At 45.9% G+C, this 17,796-nt stretch overlaps 1 protein-coding gene across 1 annotated transcript in view; it reads left to right on the top strand.

The window, feature by feature from the left end:
- Positions 1–17,782, top strand: part of LOC144672518 (vasoactive intestinal polypeptide receptor 1-like) — a 51,282-nt gene extending 33,500 nt beyond the window's left edge. The window contains exons 8-10 of the mRNA XM_078534365.1: positions 7,258–7,387; positions 12,045–12,086; positions 17,495–17,782. Of these exons, the coding sequence (XP_078390491.1) occupies positions 7,258–7,387; positions 12,045–12,086; positions 17,495–17,677 (355 nt within the window). The 3' untranslated portion in view covers positions 17,678–17,782. The remainder of the gene's footprint in view (positions 1–7,257; positions 7,388–12,044; positions 12,087–17,494) is intronic.
- The last annotated feature ends 14 nt before the right edge of the window (positions 17,783–17,796 follow it).

Below are 17,796 nucleotides of genomic sequence, written 5' to 3'. Positions count from 1 at the left end.
AGATAGGTTAAGTGATTGGCCAAAAATATGACAAATGGAGTATGATATGGGAAAATGTGAAAATATCCATTTTGGCAGCAAGAATAAAAGAGAATCATATTATCAAAATGATGACAGATTGCAGAGCTCTGAGGTACAGAGGGACCTGGGTGTCCTAGTGCATGAATCACAAAAAGTTAGTCTGCAGGTACAGCAAGTACTTAGGAAAGCTAATGGAATGTTATTATTTATTGCAAGGGGAATTGAATACAAAAGTAGGGAGGTTATGCTTCAGTTATGCAGGGCACTTGTGAGACCACATCTGGAGTACTGTGTACAGTATTGGTCACCTTATTTGAGGAAAGATGTAAATGCATTGGAAGCAGTTCAGGGAAGGTTTACCAGACTAATTCCTGGAATGGGTGGGCTGTCTCATGAGGAAAGATTTGACAGACTAGGCTTCTACCCATTGGAGCTTAGAAGACTAAGAGGCGACTTGATTGAAACATGTAAGATCCTGAGGGGTCTTGACAGGGTGGATGTGGAGAGGATGTTTCCTCTTGTGGGAGAATCAATAACTAGGGGTCACTGTTTAAAAATAAGGGGTCGCCCATTTAAAATGGAGATGAGGTGAAATTGTTTCGCTCAGAGGGTGGTGGGTCTTTGGAACTCTCTTCCAGAAAAGGTGGTGGAAGCAGAGCCTTTGAATATTTTTAAGGCTTGAGTCTTGGTAAGCAAAGGGTTGATGGGTTATCAGTGGTAAGTGTGATGCAGATTTCAGGTTACTTTCAGATCAGCCATGATCTTATTAAATGGCAGAGCAGCTCAAGGGGCTGAATGGCCTACTCCTGCCCTTGTTTGTATGCTCATATGTACTGTTAGGGGGATTGTAAACCACTACCACTGGAGATATCTTTCCCCTACTATTCCTAATCTCCAAACTGATTCTTTAGATCTCCTGAACCTAGGTCATCTCTATTTATTGCACAAATGCCATCCTTGATTAACAGTGCTACCCCTCCACCTTTACCTAACTTCCTAATCTTCTTGAATGTCATATACCACTCAGGATCCAGGATCCAATCCTTGTCATCCTGCAGCCACATCTCCATAATGGCTATCAGATCATATTTATTTACTTCTATGTGCGCTATCAATCCATTTACTTAATTATGAATGCTACATGCATTCAGATACAGAGTCTTTAGTTTTGTCTTTTTGTTATCTTTGTACCGTTTAGTCTTGACTGTTGGTGCATTCTCAAGTTTAATCTCTCTGTCCCTTCCTGCTACTCTATGATCCTCATTTCTCATATTACTATTATGGTTTCCTGCCTTGAAGCTACCCCTGGATTTGCCACATCTACCCAAGCTTTATCCCTCCCCCTCCCCCCCTCCCCTGTTAGTTTAAGGCCCTCTCTACTTCCCTAGGTATGTGGTTTGCAATAACACTTATCCCAGCGTGGTTCCAGTGTAGACCATCCCAATGATACAGCCCCCACTTTCCCCAGTACTGGCACCAATGCCCCACAAACCAGAACCCACTTCTCCCACATCAGTCTTTGAGCCTCACATTCATCTCTCTAATCTTATTTGCCCTATGCCAATTTGCAAATGGCGCAGGTAATAATCCAGAGAGAACCCCCTTTGAGATTCTGCTTCTTAATTTGGTATCTAGCTTCTCATACTGATTATGCAGAACCTCTTTCCCTGTCCTGCCTACATAATTGGTACCTACATGGACCACAACAACTGGATCCTCCCTCTCCCGCTGTAAGTTCCTCTCGAGCCCTGAGCAGACATCCTGAACCCTGGCACCAGGCAGGCAACTCAGCCTTCTGGACTCTCGCTCTTTGCTACAGAGAACAGTTTCAAACCCCTTCACTAGACTGTCTCATACTACCACTACATTCCTCTTTGCTCCCCCCACTTGAATGGCTTCCTGTACCATGGTCAGCCTGCTCACCCACATTGCAGACCCCGCTTTCATCCACACGGGCTGCGAGTGCCTCAAACCTGTTTGACACTTTTTTTTATTCATTCACGGGATGGGGGCAGCATTTATTACCCATCCCTAATTGCCCTTAAGAAGGCAGTGGTGAGCTGCCTTCTTGAACCGCTACAGTCCCTGTGGTGTAGGTACACCCACAGTGTTGTTAGGGAGGGAATTCCAGGATTTTGACCCAGCAATTGTGAAGGAATGATTGCAAAGCCTGAGGCTCCTCCATTACTGGGTCCCATTCCCTGCCTCACATCCTCCTATCCCTCACTGTTGACCAAAACCTTTGTGATGCCACTGAGATTTGTTTGTTCAGATCTCGAGCAGCGCGGTTGATTGAAGACTTCAGTTGATCATGCGTTTTCAAAGGTATATACTCAGCTAGAACCTTGTGCTTCAAACCTTCCAGTTCAGCTCTGATGCGAGCATTTTCCTGTAGAACAGCTTCATTTACCTTTTTGCATGTTTTGCTTCTTTGGAGCCATCTCAGTAGCTTTCCACCATTCACAGCCATCTGCTCACTCCACACTGCTATGTGCTGTTGCAGTTTGGGTACCATGTCAGCATTTCCAAACAAAGCTCTATTTTTAAGCCTTTCAGCTGCTTCTCAGCCATTTCTTTCTTCTGCACTATACTCTTTGATTCGTGCATTTCATTGCACTGACATGGTCAGCAACTGTTTTGTGGTTTATTTGAATATTGTCTCCCTTGCTCCGGGCTCTCCTGTCTCCCTTGCTCCAAGGTCTTCTGTCTCTCTATCTCTGGGGTCTTTTGTTGCCCTCTCTCTGGGGTCTTTTGTTGCCTTTCCATGGGGGTCTCTTGTTGCTCTCGGCACTTTATTGGGAGTTACCCTCACTATGGAATCCCTTGTTGCCCTTGGTGTTTTATTGGGAGCTACCCTTGCTCTGGGATCTCTTGTTGCCCTCGGCACTTTATTGGGAGTTACCCTCACTCTGGAATCTCTTGTCGCCCTTGGTGTTTTATTGGGAGTTACCCTCACTCTGGGATCTCTTGTTGCCCTCGGCACTTTATTGGGAGTTGCTCTCTCCCTAGGTCTCTTCCAATTTTCTGTCCATGGCCGTTTGTTTTTTCTTGTAGTTACAGCTTTAAATTTCATTGCCCCTTTAAGGCTGTCAGTTCAGTAACCATTGTCTTCACTAAGACTGTCTGCAGCTGTCGGTTTCTCTGCCTGTGATTTTTCCATGTTTTTATGATCTTGGTGGGCTCCACGGAAATTGTGGGCCTTTTTTTCTCAATCTTCAAGGTGGAAGCATTTCTTTTCTCTGTGATTATTTCTTTTTTTTTCTTTTACCTGTGCAGGTGCTTTTCTCTTTCTGTTTGAGTTTCCCGTGCTCCAGGAGACTTCTTAGCCATTCAGCAATTGACAGTTTTTTAAACTTAAAGCCATAGCACTTCTTTCTATTTGCTGTGCTTGCCTGAAGGTGATTTCCTAAAAATCTTTAGAACAGCAGCAATTCTCATTTTTACTTCAGTCCGGCACCTTGTGTTATAAAGTGCTGGCTGGTGTTGCAGCTTTCCTCTAGCTGCCCTCTGGACGCTGACCCCTGGGACCGCCACCTGTTCTACAATGTAAGTGCAGCTTGTATTTTGTATTTTTGCTCACCATCTCGTGAGCTGTCCAGGTCCTTTGCCTCTGCGTCACTCAGGGGTCTTGCAACTTTCTGTAGTGTTGCTCACGCTACTTGTGATCTGAGCAGTTTTTTTGCTCTACGTCACTCAGGGATCTTGCAATTTTTGTAGTTGTGCTCACCTGTCTTTATGATCTGAGCAGGTGTCTTCACTCTGCACCACTCAGGGGGTCTCGCAGTGGACCTCCACTCACTCTAGTGGATTCCTCAACTGCCAACTCTGTAGCGAAGCTTCATCAACCCTTCTTTTAAGTTTTCTTCTTAGGTACACATCTCTGGTCAGGCTGTTTTTAGTTTCTCATACCTTGGGACCCTGTTCTGGGTTCATTGTTTAAAATGGTACCTTTTGTATCACGCCTGCTGCTCACCATGTTGTATTATCACCGCTGATCATCATGTTGGGTTATGGTGCCATCACTGTGGTGTCTCAATTTTGAGATCTTGAGACGTGTATGTTTAAACCTGAACTCTTTTTGTTAACCTTTAACTATTTACAGATCCCAGGTTACTGTCATGCATGGTGCTGCCGCTATGCAGGTAGGCTGCTTCTAGAGTCTTCTCTCTGGACTGTTACCATGTGACTCTATACATCATACCACAGGTGGTGTTATTCTTCAGTCCCATGTTAACCCTTGCTCTGCCGAGCACCGTTACATTGCAATGGCATACAGGCACACACGGTGTCATACAACAATATTTGCAAGGAAATTTACAGAGAGGTGCAAGAATTATAATGGGAGACTCTAATTATCTGAACCTGAACTGGGATAATAATGTGTAAAGGGCACGAGGGGGAACGTTTCTGAAGTGTGTTCAGGAGAATTTTCTAGAACAGTATATTTCCAGCCCAATGAGGAAGGAGGCATTGCTGGATCTGGATCTTGGAAATCAGGTGGGTCAAGTGTCATTAGGGGAACATCTAGGGGATAGTGATCATTGTAGCATGAGGTTTATGTTGGCTTTGGCAAAGGGCACAGTGCAATCCAGAGTAAAAATAATTAACTGGAGGAGGACCAATTTCAGTGGGGTGAGAAGAGAACTGGCCCAGGTAAACTGAAACCAACGATTGGCTGGCAAAACTGTGGACATTCCACATTCTACAACTATTCCAACAATGGAATAATGAGCTGCCTCGAAAGGAGAGATAGCTTGGGTAAAGTCAAGGTACATTCTCATGAATATGGTAGGCTAAACAAATCCAGAACTCCGACAAAAGAGAGAGTAAGATGAAGAGTGCTTCAGGTATCAGGTAGGTAATACATTTGAGAACCAAGCTAAAGATATAAGGTTCAGAGGGGAAGCATATTAAGAAGAAGAGAAGAGAGAGTATGAGGGGAGACTGGCTGCTAAAAAATGGGAATCCCAAAGTTTTCTATAGCCATACAAACAGTAAAAGGGTGTACAAAGAGGGATGTGACAAATTAGGGACCTAAAAAAGGAATTTATGGATGGAAGAAAGGGCATGGCTAAGGTCTTAAATTAATACATTGATTTCAAACAATCATAACAATTTATACCACAAGAGAAAAGGATGTTGATTAGTTGGAAAGTCCACTCCAATTGGCCAAGGTTCCCAGGTCATTCAAAAAAAGGCACTGGGCTTGAACATATTCCTTTTGTTTGCAGAGTATGGGTCCTTGTGTTCGAATGTACGTCACTTCTAGTAAACCATAAATGAGCCACATTACGAGCTTGACTGACTATCTTAAATTGGTTAGTATAGCCATTAGTGCAGTCAAGATTGTTCAGCAAGTGCTGCCCAATCATAGATTCACATCTAACATCGAACAGGAGACATTTTGAAACATGGAGGGAATGTGGTGGATTGGGTGGAAATCAGGCGGGCTGCTTCATCCTGGATGGTGTTGAGCTTCTTGAGTGTCGTTAGAGCTGCACTCATCCAGGCAAGTGGAGAGCATTCCATCACACTCCTGAGTTGTGCCTTGTAGATGGTGGACAGGCTTTGGGGAGTCTGGAGGTGAGTTACTCGACGCAGAATTCCTAGCCTCTGACCTGCTTTAGTCGCTGCAGTATTTATATGACTGGTCCGGTTCATTTTCGGGTCAATGGTAACCCCTGGGATGTTGATAGTGGGGGGTTCAACGATGCTAATGCCATTGAATGTCAAGGGGAGGTAGTTAGATTATCTCTTGTTGGAGATGGATATTGTTAGGAACTTTAAGTTTAATTTATATTTATGTGTTAAGAAAGGTGGAACATGCTTTCAATTTCATTTAGATTTTTTTGTGAGCTTGGTGCTGGGAAGTCTGGAGAAGCCTCCTAGCAAAAAGGTTAGGTTTTCTGGATTTGTTTGGATACATACATTTTTAATGAGGTTTTATAAGCCTTGACGTGAGGAGTTGGATTAAAAAGGGATTAGAAGTTTAATGAATTTGGGGAAAAAAAAACCACAAAGTAGACAAAGCTGTGCTGTTGCCTTAGCAACAGGGGCCCAGTGAGACACAGAGACACAGAGGAAGACAGAAAAGAAGTTCAGAATGCGTATGTCAGAGGGGGAAGGCAGGGGTTCTAAGCTGTCTGATAAGAGTTACTGCAAGGCTGCTGCCGACTGAGTTTAGGGAACTTGTGTTTGCTCCGCAGTTGAATCAATAGTGAGATTAGAATGCGGTTTTTGGAGCAGAAATCTCCGTTCAGCGAGCGGCCGGGCGTCTGACCCGCTCTAGCGTGAAATGACGCCCGTCGACCTCGGCCGAGCGTGCCAACGTCAACGCACAGTCAGGCGATAGTTCGGTCAGTGGGCGGGCGCCCCGGAGCTGGTAGCGCGCCCGTGAAGATTAAAAGGCCTGTGAAGGCCATTAACTAATCAATTAATTTAAATGTTTTGCTACCCGTCCGACCTAAGGGTTGGCGGGGCAGGCGAAAAAGACCAAGCGGCCTTGACATTTTTTTTTGGAAACCTCATCCACGGCTGGGAAGAGGTTTCCAAAAGCAAACAAAATTTTAAAAAGTAAAAGTTTTAAAATTTAATGAATAACACGTCCCAGCTCGTGTGACAGAGTCACGCGAGGGGACATGTTGCGTTACATTTTTATTTTCTTTATTTTTTTTTTATAATAACTCCTCGTCTCTCTGGGTCAGCTCTCCGTGCCTCAGGGAGGTTCTGAAGCCCACGCTCGTGCACGTGCGTGAAGTTCACACTCGCTCTGCTCGCCCTCTCCACCCCACCCCCCCCCTCCAACACAGGCAGCGCTGAGCGTTTCACGCTGGGCGGGCCTTAATTTGCCCGACAGCATGAAATTGATCGCGGGCGGCAGTCAACTTCCTGACCGCTCCCGCCAAGCCTGACATGGATGAAATTCTGCCCTGTGTCCATGTAGAATTAATTTAGCCCTTTTTAAAAATTTAACCCATCTTATCAATTACGATGCCATCTTTAATATCTACAAATCCCCATGTCTTTGTGAAGAATGCTACAGGGATATAGGAATCCCTCTTATTTCCAATTGAACTGGGGGACTCTGACAAACACGTTCGCAGTGACCCTCCGCTCCTGGCCCTTGTTCACTGGCCTGACGCTTTGACCTTCCCAGAGAGAAAGGCAGTAATTTTCCTTTGAATTTTTTGGGGAGGGGGTTGGTTTAAAACGAAAAACTCCAAACTTCTTTTGCAGGAGGCTGACGAAGTCGACTCTGCTCCTCATCCCGCTCTTTGGTGTCCATTACATTATGTGTGTGTTTTTACCCGATCACATCGCGGAAGATCTGAGACTCCACATCGAGCTTGGAATAGGATCGTTTCAGGTACTGTCCCCACCACCTGCACCCTCTGCGCTTAGCATTGGCGGCCACCTACATCGGTCAAAAGCCGACTATTCATCGCCAGCATTTACAAAGGCAGGGCTTATAGCATAGTCAGCACAGTTCAATAAATCCTTACTCTGTACTTATCATTTAAAAGGCTGTGCCGACATTCAGGAAAGATAGGCCTTCAGGCTGTTCCAATCATCGTACCTCAGCAAAGTATGGTTACTATGGTCACACTGGCATCAACTCTGCCCTTATAAGTGGTGGGGACAGCGTGTGATGACAGGCACTCAGGCGATAATTTTAATCTGACAAAATTGGTGGGTTTGGGTCGGGTGGAAAGTTAAAATGTTGAAAAGCTGACAAAAGAACCAGCCATCCTCCAACCCGCCCACTTCCAGTTTTAATGGAGATTGAATGATTGGGCAAGAGACCAACCCACTCCTGAGAGGGGTATTGGTTGTTAAAAACTTTTTAAGGGGTTGCGTGCCTATATTTTACCAGTGATTCAAGTTTTAACCAGGCCTTGGGAAACCCAGCAGGTAAAAAGAGGTGATAAGGGCTGATTCTTGAGGTAAGTGTCTTTACAGCACTGCTTGTGGGTCAGGAGGAGCAGGAGTGTATCCACCAGGCCCAACAAGCTACCCAGTAAGAATGTCCAGCAGCCTCCGAGCTCAAAGCCCCCATTCGATCACCAACTCCTGTGATCTCTGGCTCCTTCTCCACTCGATCACAAAATCACAGAATCACAGAATCACACAGAGCAGAAGAGGCCCTTCGGCCCATCGAGTCTGCACTGACAAATGAGAAACACCTGACCTACCAACCTAATCCCATTTACCAGCACTTGGCCCATAACCTTGAATGTTATGACGTGCTAAGTGCTCATCCAGGTACTTTTTAAATGATGTGAGGCAACCCGCCTCCACCACCCTCCCAGGCAGTGCATTCCAGGCCCTCTGGGTAAAAAAGTTTTTCCTCACATCCCCCCCTAAACCTCCAGCCCCTTACCTTGAACTTGTGTCCCCTCGTAACTCACCCTTCAACTAAGGGGAACAGCTGCTCCCTATCCACCCTGTCCATGCCCCTCGTAATCTTCTACACCTCGATCAGGTCGCCCCTCAGTCTTCTCTGCTCCAACAAAAACAACCCAAGTCTATCCAAACTCTCTTCATAACTTAAATGTTTCATCCCAGGCAACATCCTGGTGAATCTCCTCTGCACCCCCTCCAGTGCAATCACATCCTTCCTATAATGTGGCGACCAGAACTGCACACAGTACGCCAGCTGTGGTCTCACCGAGGTTCTATACAACTCCAACATGACCACCCTACTTTTGTAATCTATGCCTCGATTGATATAGGCAAGTGTCCCATATGCCTTTTTCACCACCCCACTAACATGCCCCTCCGCCTTCAGAGATCTATGGACACACACACCAAGGTCCCTTTGTTCCTCAGAACTTCCTAGTGTCATGCCGTTCATTGAATACTTCCTTATCAAACTACTCCTTCCGAAGTGTATTACCTCACACTTTTCAGGGTTAAATTCCATCTGCCACTTATCTGCCCATTTGACCATCCCATCTATATCTTCCTGTAGACCATAAGACCATAAGACATAGGAGCAGAAATTAGGCCATTCGGCCCATTGAGCCGGCTCCGCCATTCAATCATGGCTGATAAGTTTCTCAAACCCATTCTCCCACCTTCTCCCCGTAACCTTTGATCCCCTTACCAATCAAGAATCTATCTATCTCGGTCTTAAATACACTCAATGACCTGGCCTCCACAGCCTTCTGTGCCAATGAATTCCATAGATTCACCACTCTCTGGCTAAAGAAGTTTCTCCTCATCTCTGTTCTAAAAGGTCTTCTCTTTACTCTGAGGCTGTGCCCTCGGGTCCTAGTCTCTCCTACTAATGGAAACATCTTCCCCACGTCCACTCTATTCAGGCCTTTCAGTATTCTGTAAGTTTCAATCAGATCCCACCTCATCCTTCTAAACTCCATCGAGAAGAGATCCAGAGTCCTTAAATGTTCCTCATATGCTAAGCCTTTCATTCCTGGGATCGTTCTTGTGAACCTCCTCTGGACCCTCTCCGGGGCTAGAACATCCTTCCTGAGATACGGGGCCCAAAATTGCTCACAATATTCTAAATGTGGTCTGACCAGTGCCTTATAAAGCCTCAGCAGCACATCCCTGCTTTTATATTCTAGTCCTCTCGAAATAAATGCCATCATTGCATTTGTCTTCCTAACTACTGACTCAACCTGCAAGTTAAGAGAATCCTGGACTAGGACTCCCAAGTCGCTTTGCACTCCAGATTTCTGAATTCTCTCCCCATTTAGAAAATAGTCTATGCCTCTATTCTTCCTACCAAAATGGATGATCTCACACTTCCCCACGTTGTATTCCATCTGCCACTTCTTTGCCCATTCTCCTGTAGCCAAAGACACTTAGCCTCACTGTTAACCACCCGGCCAATCTTTGTGTCATCCGCAAACTTACACAGCCTACCCCCCACATAGTCATCTATGTCGTCTATATAAATGACAAATAATAGGGGACCCAGCACCGATCCCTGTGGTACGCCACTGGACACTGACTTTCAGTCACTAAAGCATCCTTCTGTCATCACCCTCTGTCTCCTGCAACTAAGCCAATTTTGAATCCACCTTATCAAATTACCCTGTATCCCATATGCATTTGCCTTCTTTATAAGTCTCCCATGTGGGACCTTGTCAAAGGCTTTGCTGAAATCCATATAAACTAATCAACTGCACTACCCTCATCTACACACCTGGTCACCTCCTCAAAAAATTCAATTAAACTTGTTAGGCATGACCTCCCTCTGACAAAGCCATGCTGACTATCCCTGTTCAAACCTTGCCTCTCCAAGTGGAGATAAATTGTCTCCTTCAGAATTTTGTCCAATAGTTTCCCTACCACTGACGTGAGACTCACTGGCTTGTAGTTCCCTGGCTTATCTCTTCAACCCTTCTTAAATAGCGGAACCACATTAGCTGTTCTCCAGTCCTCTGGCACCTCCTCTGTAGACAGGGGAATTAAAAATTTGGGTCAGAGCCCCTGCGATCTTCTCCCTTGCCTCCCTCAGCAGTCTGTGACACATCATCCAGACCTGGAGATTTGTCCACTTGTAAGCCTGCCAACACCTCCAATACCTTGTCACTCCCTATATCAATTTGCTCAAGAACTTCGCAGTCTCTCTCCCCGAGTTCCATACCTTCATCCTCATTCTCTTGGGTGAAGACGGATGTGAAGTATTCATTCAACACTCTAGCGTTGTCCTCTGGCTCCACCCATAGATTGCCCCCTTGGTCCCTAATAGGCCCTACTCTTTCCCTGGTTATCCTCTCCTCACTGACATACTTATAGAATATCTTGGGATTTTCCCTACTTTTACCAGCCAGAGCTTTCTCATATCCCCTCTTTGCTCTCCTAATTGCTTTCTTAAGCTCCACCCTGCACTTTCTGTACTCCACTAATGCCTCCGCTGATTTGCTTCCCTTGTACCTGCTAAAAGCCTCTCTTTTACTTCTCATCGTATCCTGAATATCTCTGGCCGTCCATGGTTCTCTGGGCTTGTAACTCCTTCCTATCACCCTAGAGGGGGCATGTTGAGCCTGTACCCTCCCCATTTCCTCCCAATTCTGCCTCTGATCTGTGACTTGGCATCTGATCTCTACCCGACCATTCCAAACCCACATTGTGCCCACCCCTCCCTCACCGACCCCTGTGACCTGTACTGCCCATCAGCACTGAGTCCTAGTCGTGTCCACCCAGACTTACCTCAGTCCGATACCTATCTTCTCAGGGCTAGCATGTAGTGCCAACGATGACCACTACTCTCTTCTGGTGCTGCTGGGACTACAGAGCTGCCAGCCAATCAGATTAGCCAGCAGCTACTCTTCCCTCACTCTCAGCTTATTAAGGCCAGCCCCAGTGTGTTTTTTTTATCAATTCATGGGATGTGGGCATTGTTGGCTAGGCCAGCATTTATTGCCCATCCCTAATTGCCCCTTGTTCACAGGTCATTTAAGAGCCAGCCACATTGCTGTGGCTCTGGAGTCACATGTAGGTCAGACCGGGTAAGGACAGCAGATTTCCTTCCCTAAAGGGCATTAGTGAAGCAGGTAGGATTTTATTCCACATATTTAATGAATTTACACTCCACCATCTGCCATGGTGGGATTCAATCCTGGGTTCTCTGGATTACTAGCCCCAGCGACAATACTACTGCGCCATCGCCTATCCTAATTAGGGGCAGTCTGGTTTCATACTGACGAGGTGTCGACTGACTTTTAGCTTGGGGGTGGAGGGGTGGGGCAGATAACCCTCATAAAATCCACCCCCATAGCGTTCGAGCAAGTCTGAAATCTATCTCTGCTATTGGTCCCAACTGCCCCACATGGTAGAGTTCCACATTCAAACGCTGTCTAGCTATACAAAAACTTTGGGCCTTTATAACCGTCTCCCTTCAGAACACCAACCCTACCATTACCATCACAATATCTAGCTAATTCTTAAATGAGCCGAGTATCACTTGGAACAGACACACTTACAGCAATATTGACAAACTAAACATAATTGCTCTGCTCCAACTTAATTGATTCTATTTTTTTTTTAAACAGGGCTTCGCTGTGGCTTTACTGTACTGTTTCCTGAATGGAGAGGTAAGGAATTATTTACTGCTTGAGGTGCTTGAGGGAGGCATTATAGTGACAAGAGCAGGAGAGCAGGCTTGTTGGAGTTTTCTTGGGACTTCCTCATGGTTCAACAGCTGTTAGCCACATCTGTTAGAATGTGGGGCAGGAGAAAGTATTAGAACATAGGAACATGCCTTATAAACCATCTGAAGTCCTCGATTAGATTCCAGCCCGGATATATATTATTCTATATATAAACCACCTGAACCTCTCGATTAGATTCCAGCCTGTAACTCACTCCCGGGTATCTGTTATTCTATATATAAACCACCTGAACCCCTCGATTAGATTCCAGTCTGTAACTCACGCCCAGATATATATTATTCTATATATAAACCATCTGAACCCCTCGATTAGATTCCAGTCTGTAACTCACGCCCGGATATATATTATTCTATATATAAACCACCTGAACCTCTCGATTAGATTCCAGTCTGTAACTCACGCCCGGATATATATTGTTCTATATATAAACCACCTGAACCCCTCGATTAGATTCCAGTCTGCAACTCACTCCCAGGTATCCATTGTTCTGTAAATAAACCCCCCAAACTCCTCAATTAGATTCCAGTATATAACTCACTCCCGGATATATATTATTCTATATATAAACCACCTGAACCCCTCAATTAGATTCCAGTCTGTAACTCACTCCCAGGTATCCATTGTTCTGTAAATAAACCCCCCCAAACTCCTCAATTAGATTCCAGTCTTAGCTCACTCCCGGATATATATTATTCTATATATAAACTACCTGAACCCCTAGATTAGATTCCAGTCTGTAACTCACTCCCGGATATATATTATTCTATATATAAACCCCCCGAACCCCTCCATTAGATTCCAGTCTGCAACTCACTCCCAGGTATTCATTACTCTATATATAAACTACCCAAACCTCTCCATTAGATTCCAGTCTTCAACTCACTCCCAGGTATTCATTACTCTATATATAAACTACCCAAACCTCTCCATTAGATTCCAGTCTTCAACTCACTCCCAGGTACCTGTTATTCTATATAAAAACCCCCCGAACCCCTCGATTAGATTCCAGTCTGTAACTCACTCCCAGATATTCATTATTCTGTATATAAACCCCCCTGAACCCCTCCACTAGATTCCAGTCAGCGTGTGTGTCTCTCTTTCCCTGTGTGCCTCTGGCTTTCTTCTTCCCTCACCTATATGGAAACCCGTTCACCTTACAGCCAGAGGCCTTGCCTCTCCCTGGGCACGGGGGGTTCCCAGCCTTTAGGTGATGTTGATGCATTCTCATCTGTGCCTCAATGATGGGGCCCCGCTTAGCCTGCTCATTACTTTGATATAAGTACCAGTTAGAAATAAAATTGTTTGTTTTAAATGTCTAAGTTAGCAGACAATAAGGAAAGACCACTTTGGCTCCTCAAGGCCATGCTCCTGCATTGGACAGACTTGTATAATCCGCCCTCACATGGGTTCCACCCCTTTAACCCAGTTAAATAGCTGTACCAATGAGAGAAGCACGGGCCCAATGGGCCAAATGGCCTCAAGTGTCCAACTTTTTCTAGCCTTTGCTCCCAGTTCAATCCTCTTTGTTAGGGTTCTGCCTTATAAAACCTAGGCCTAATTTCAAACCATCCTGAGGGCAGAGCGTATCCGTGTTTTCAGTCTATTTGCAGGCGATTGCACTGCTGTGCAGAACAAATATTCATGGGTGTTTTGACCTAAAGGTCGATTATACTTTTAATACTTTCTGTCACCACTGTTACATACAAGCGTACGGCCCAGGGTTTTCCGGTCGTCGTGCAGGCTCGGCGGGTAGGCCCGATCGGGCCCCCGACTGCGGTTCCGGGCCGGCTGGTCGATTAACGGCCAAGCGGCGTGAAACGCGCGCTGAAATGCTCAGCGCTGCCCGGGGTGGGGGTGGGGGGGTGCACGGGGAGGGGTGTGAGTGTGGGAGTTTGCGCGTGCGCACGGGTGCGCACAGTGAAAGCCTCCTGAGGCACGGAGCTGATTCGGGGAGCTGAAGATTTTTAAAATAAAAAAAATAGAGAATTTTAAAATGTTAAAAACATGCCCCCCTCATGTGACTCTGACATGTTAGAAATTAGTTTGAAATCTTTTTTGTTAATCACTGATCGGAACCTCATCCCGCCCCGTGGATGGGGCTTCGCTAAAAATCCAAAGGCCCCATGGCTGATTCGCCTACCCGCCAACCGTAAAGTTGGCTGGGCAACGAAAAAATTGTGACTTTAACGGCCTTCATACGCCGGTTAATTGTCGGCAGACACGCGTCCGATTCCCTCGCACTCTCGCCGACCAAAATATCGCGCGAGTGTGTGATGACGTCGGGAGGCTCGCCCGAATCCATCGCACATCATTTTATGTTCATTCGGGTTTGGCCGCACACCTGCCGGATGAGCGAAATACCCTGGCCATGAATTAGGAGCAGGAGTAGGCCACTCGGCCCCCTCGGGTCTGCTCCACCATTCAATAAGTTCACGGCTGATCTGGTTGTAACCGCAGCTCCACATTCCGGCCCACCCCCCCCGATAACCTTTCACCCCCTTGTTAATCAAGAATCTATCTAGCTCTGCCTCAAAAACATTCAAAGGCTCTGCTTGCCCTGACTTTTGTGGAAGAGAGTTCCAAGGACTCTGAGGGAAAAAAATTTCTCCTCATCTCTGTCTTAAATGGGCGACCCCTTATTTTTAAACAGTGACCCCCTAGTTCTAGATTCTCCCACAAGAGTAAACATCCTCTCCACATCCACCCTATCAAGACCCCTCAGGATCTTAAAGGTTTCAATCAAGTCACCTCTTACTCTTCTAAACTCCAGTGGATACAAGCCTAACCTGTCCAACCTTTCCTCATAAGACAACCCACCCATTCCTGGTATTAGTCTAGTAAACCTTCTCTAAACTGCTTCTAATGCATTTACATCTTTCCTTAAATAAGGTGACTAATACTGTACACAATACTCCAGATGTGGTCTCACAAGTGCCCTGCACAACTGAAGTATAACCTCCCTACTTTTGTAATCAATTCCCCTCACAATAAATGATAATATCCTATTAGTTTTCCTAATTACTTGCTGTACTTGCAAACTAATCTTTTGTGATTCATGCACTAGGACACCCAGATCCCTCTGAATCTGAGTTCTGCAGTCTCTCAGCATTTAGATAATTTTATTCTTCCTACCAAAATGAACAATTTCACATTTACCCACATTATACTTAATTTGCCAGATCTTTTCCCACTCACTTAACCTACCTATGTCACTTTGTAGCCTCCTTACATCTGCTTCACAATTTACCTTCCTGGAGACATAAGACCACACAAATCCAGTCAGAATATTCCACATACACACCAAATATGTCAGTCTGAGAGTGAATTTTATTTGTGCAGTTGCAGGAGGTCATCTAATCCTGAGTTAAAACAAAAAGAAATTCAGGGATTCCCCCTTTCTGACCCTTCGGTCGTTCACCAAAACGATGGTTGAGGCAAAGGGATTGGAAGTAGAAAGTGAACATTGACAGCAGGCACTAAGCTTTACAGATGTTCAAAGAGGCTTCATGGTGATTTGGAAAGATTCAGGAATTTGCTAATGAATCAAAACTGGTATTTCAAATTGAGAAGCGTAATAGTGGGACATCAAGGTGGCATCATTGAATAAGAGAGTCCGCCAGCTCGGTGGCACATTTGCCCAATGTGGGTAAACTTGGCTCCTACATACGAACGTGCCAATTAGGAGCAGGAGTAGGCCACTCGGCCCCTCAAGCCTGCTCCGCCATTCAATGACTTCATGGCTGATCTAACTGTAACCTCAACCCCACATTCCTGCCTACCCTTATAACCTTTCACCCCGTAGACTCTATCCACCTCTGCCTTAAAAATATTCAAAGACTCTGCTTCCACCGCCTTTTGAGGAAGAGAGTTCCAAGGACTCACAACCCTCCGAGAGGAAAACATTTCTCCTCATCTCTGTCTTAAGTGAGCGACCCCTTATTTTTAAACAGTGACCCCTAGTTCTAGATTCTCCCAGAAGAGGAAACATCCTCTCCACGTCCACCCTGTCAAGACCCCTCAGGATCTCAATCAAGTCGCCAAGTGACATTAGGTTGGCCTGGAGGGTATGAGACATAAGACCGTAAAACCATAAGGCATAGGAGCAGAAATTAGGCCATTCGGCCCATCGAGTCTGCTCCGCCATTCAATTATGGCTGATAAGTTTCTCAACCCCATTCTCCCGCCTTCTCCCCGTAACCTTTGATCCCCTTACCAATCAAGAACCTATCTATCTCGGTCTTAAATGCACTCAATGACCTGGCCTCCACAGCCTTCTGTGGCAAAGAATTCCATAGATTCACCACTCTCTGGCTAAAGAAGTTTCTCCTCATCTCTGTTCTAAAAGGTCTTCCCTTTACTCTGAAGCTGTGCCCTCGGGTCCTAGTCTCTCCTACTGATGGAAACATCTTCCCCACGTCCACTCTATCCAGGCCTTTCAGTATTCTGTAAGTTTCAATCAGATCCCCCCTCATCCTTCTAAACTCCATCAAGGATGTGAGGGCTGGGGCTATGAGTTGGCCTTGGGTTGGCATGGAGGGCATGGGGACATGAGGGGTGGGGGTAATGAGTTGACATTGAGTTGGCATGGGGGGTATAATGGTGGGGTGTGTGCGGGTGGGGAGGGGGGTGGGTGAGAAGGTTTGAGGGGCGAGTGTTAGAGGCCCGAACAACTTCAAGGAGAATTCTGGTGAATCAAGGCCTGCCTTCTAACCAGCCCACCTTGGCACTCGCCCACCTCTATGGCTGCCTAGGATCTGCTTCCAGAGTCGGAGGACCTGACTCCAACTCCGATCTCAGGGCACTTTTCACCGCGGCGTGTCTGGCAGGCCAGGAAATTTCCCCGACTTGAGCTATCAGCCGCAGTGGCGAAAATTCGGCCCATTCGATCCTGGGTCTGCTTCCTACAGCAGAGAAGGTGGAAAGTATTTTTAAAAGGGGTGTGTAAAATTATGAAGGGTTTAGAGTGAATGAAGGAGAAACTCTTTCCAACAGCAGGAGGGTTGCTAATCAGAGGAAGCAGAGTAACTGGGAAAAGAATCAGCGGGGTGATGAGGAGAATTACTTTTACAGAGTGAACTGTTATGATCTGGGCTGCCTGGATAAGACAGGCTTGATGGCAACTTTAAAAGGGCATTGGTTAAATAGTTGAATGGGGGAAAATGGCAGGACTATGGGGAAAGAGGAGGGGAGTGGGTCTAACTGGATAGCCCTATCAAAGAGCCGAGAGAGGCTCAGACGTGGGCTGAATGGCCTCATTCTGTGCTACTTGTAAAACTCTATCTGTGTGTTTTATGACTGAAAATCTCTGACGTGTCTTCTTGCCCCTTAAGGTCCTCGCTGAGCTGAGGATGTGCCTGAGATGGTGGCGCTCAGAGAGAGACCTGCAGTTCAATAGAAGACGCAAGCGGAACTGTTCAACAGAGAGCAGCGCCATCGCCTATGCCACTCAAATCTCCTTGCTCGAGAAGATTAGTCCGAAACGGAAATCGTCGGACCACCAAAGCAGCCCTTGACCTGTGTGGAAAGGGGCCTCGTGCATGACATTTAAAGAGCTATTTATAAATAATGAAGGTGAATAAATCAGCCGTACGAGTTACAGTTCTTCACTGAAGTTACTTTAGTTTCTGTTCAG

Source organism: Cetorhinus maximus, chromosome 3, assembly GCF_964194155.1.
Source record: "Cetorhinus maximus chromosome 3, sCetMax3.hap1.1, whole genome shotgun sequence".
Classification (NCBI taxonomy): domain Eukaryota; kingdom Metazoa; phylum Chordata; class Chondrichthyes; order Lamniformes; family Cetorhinidae; genus Cetorhinus; species Cetorhinus maximus.
The sequence above is the reverse complement of the archived record's forward strand: the minus strand, read 5'-3'. Positions and strand labels throughout refer to the sequence as shown.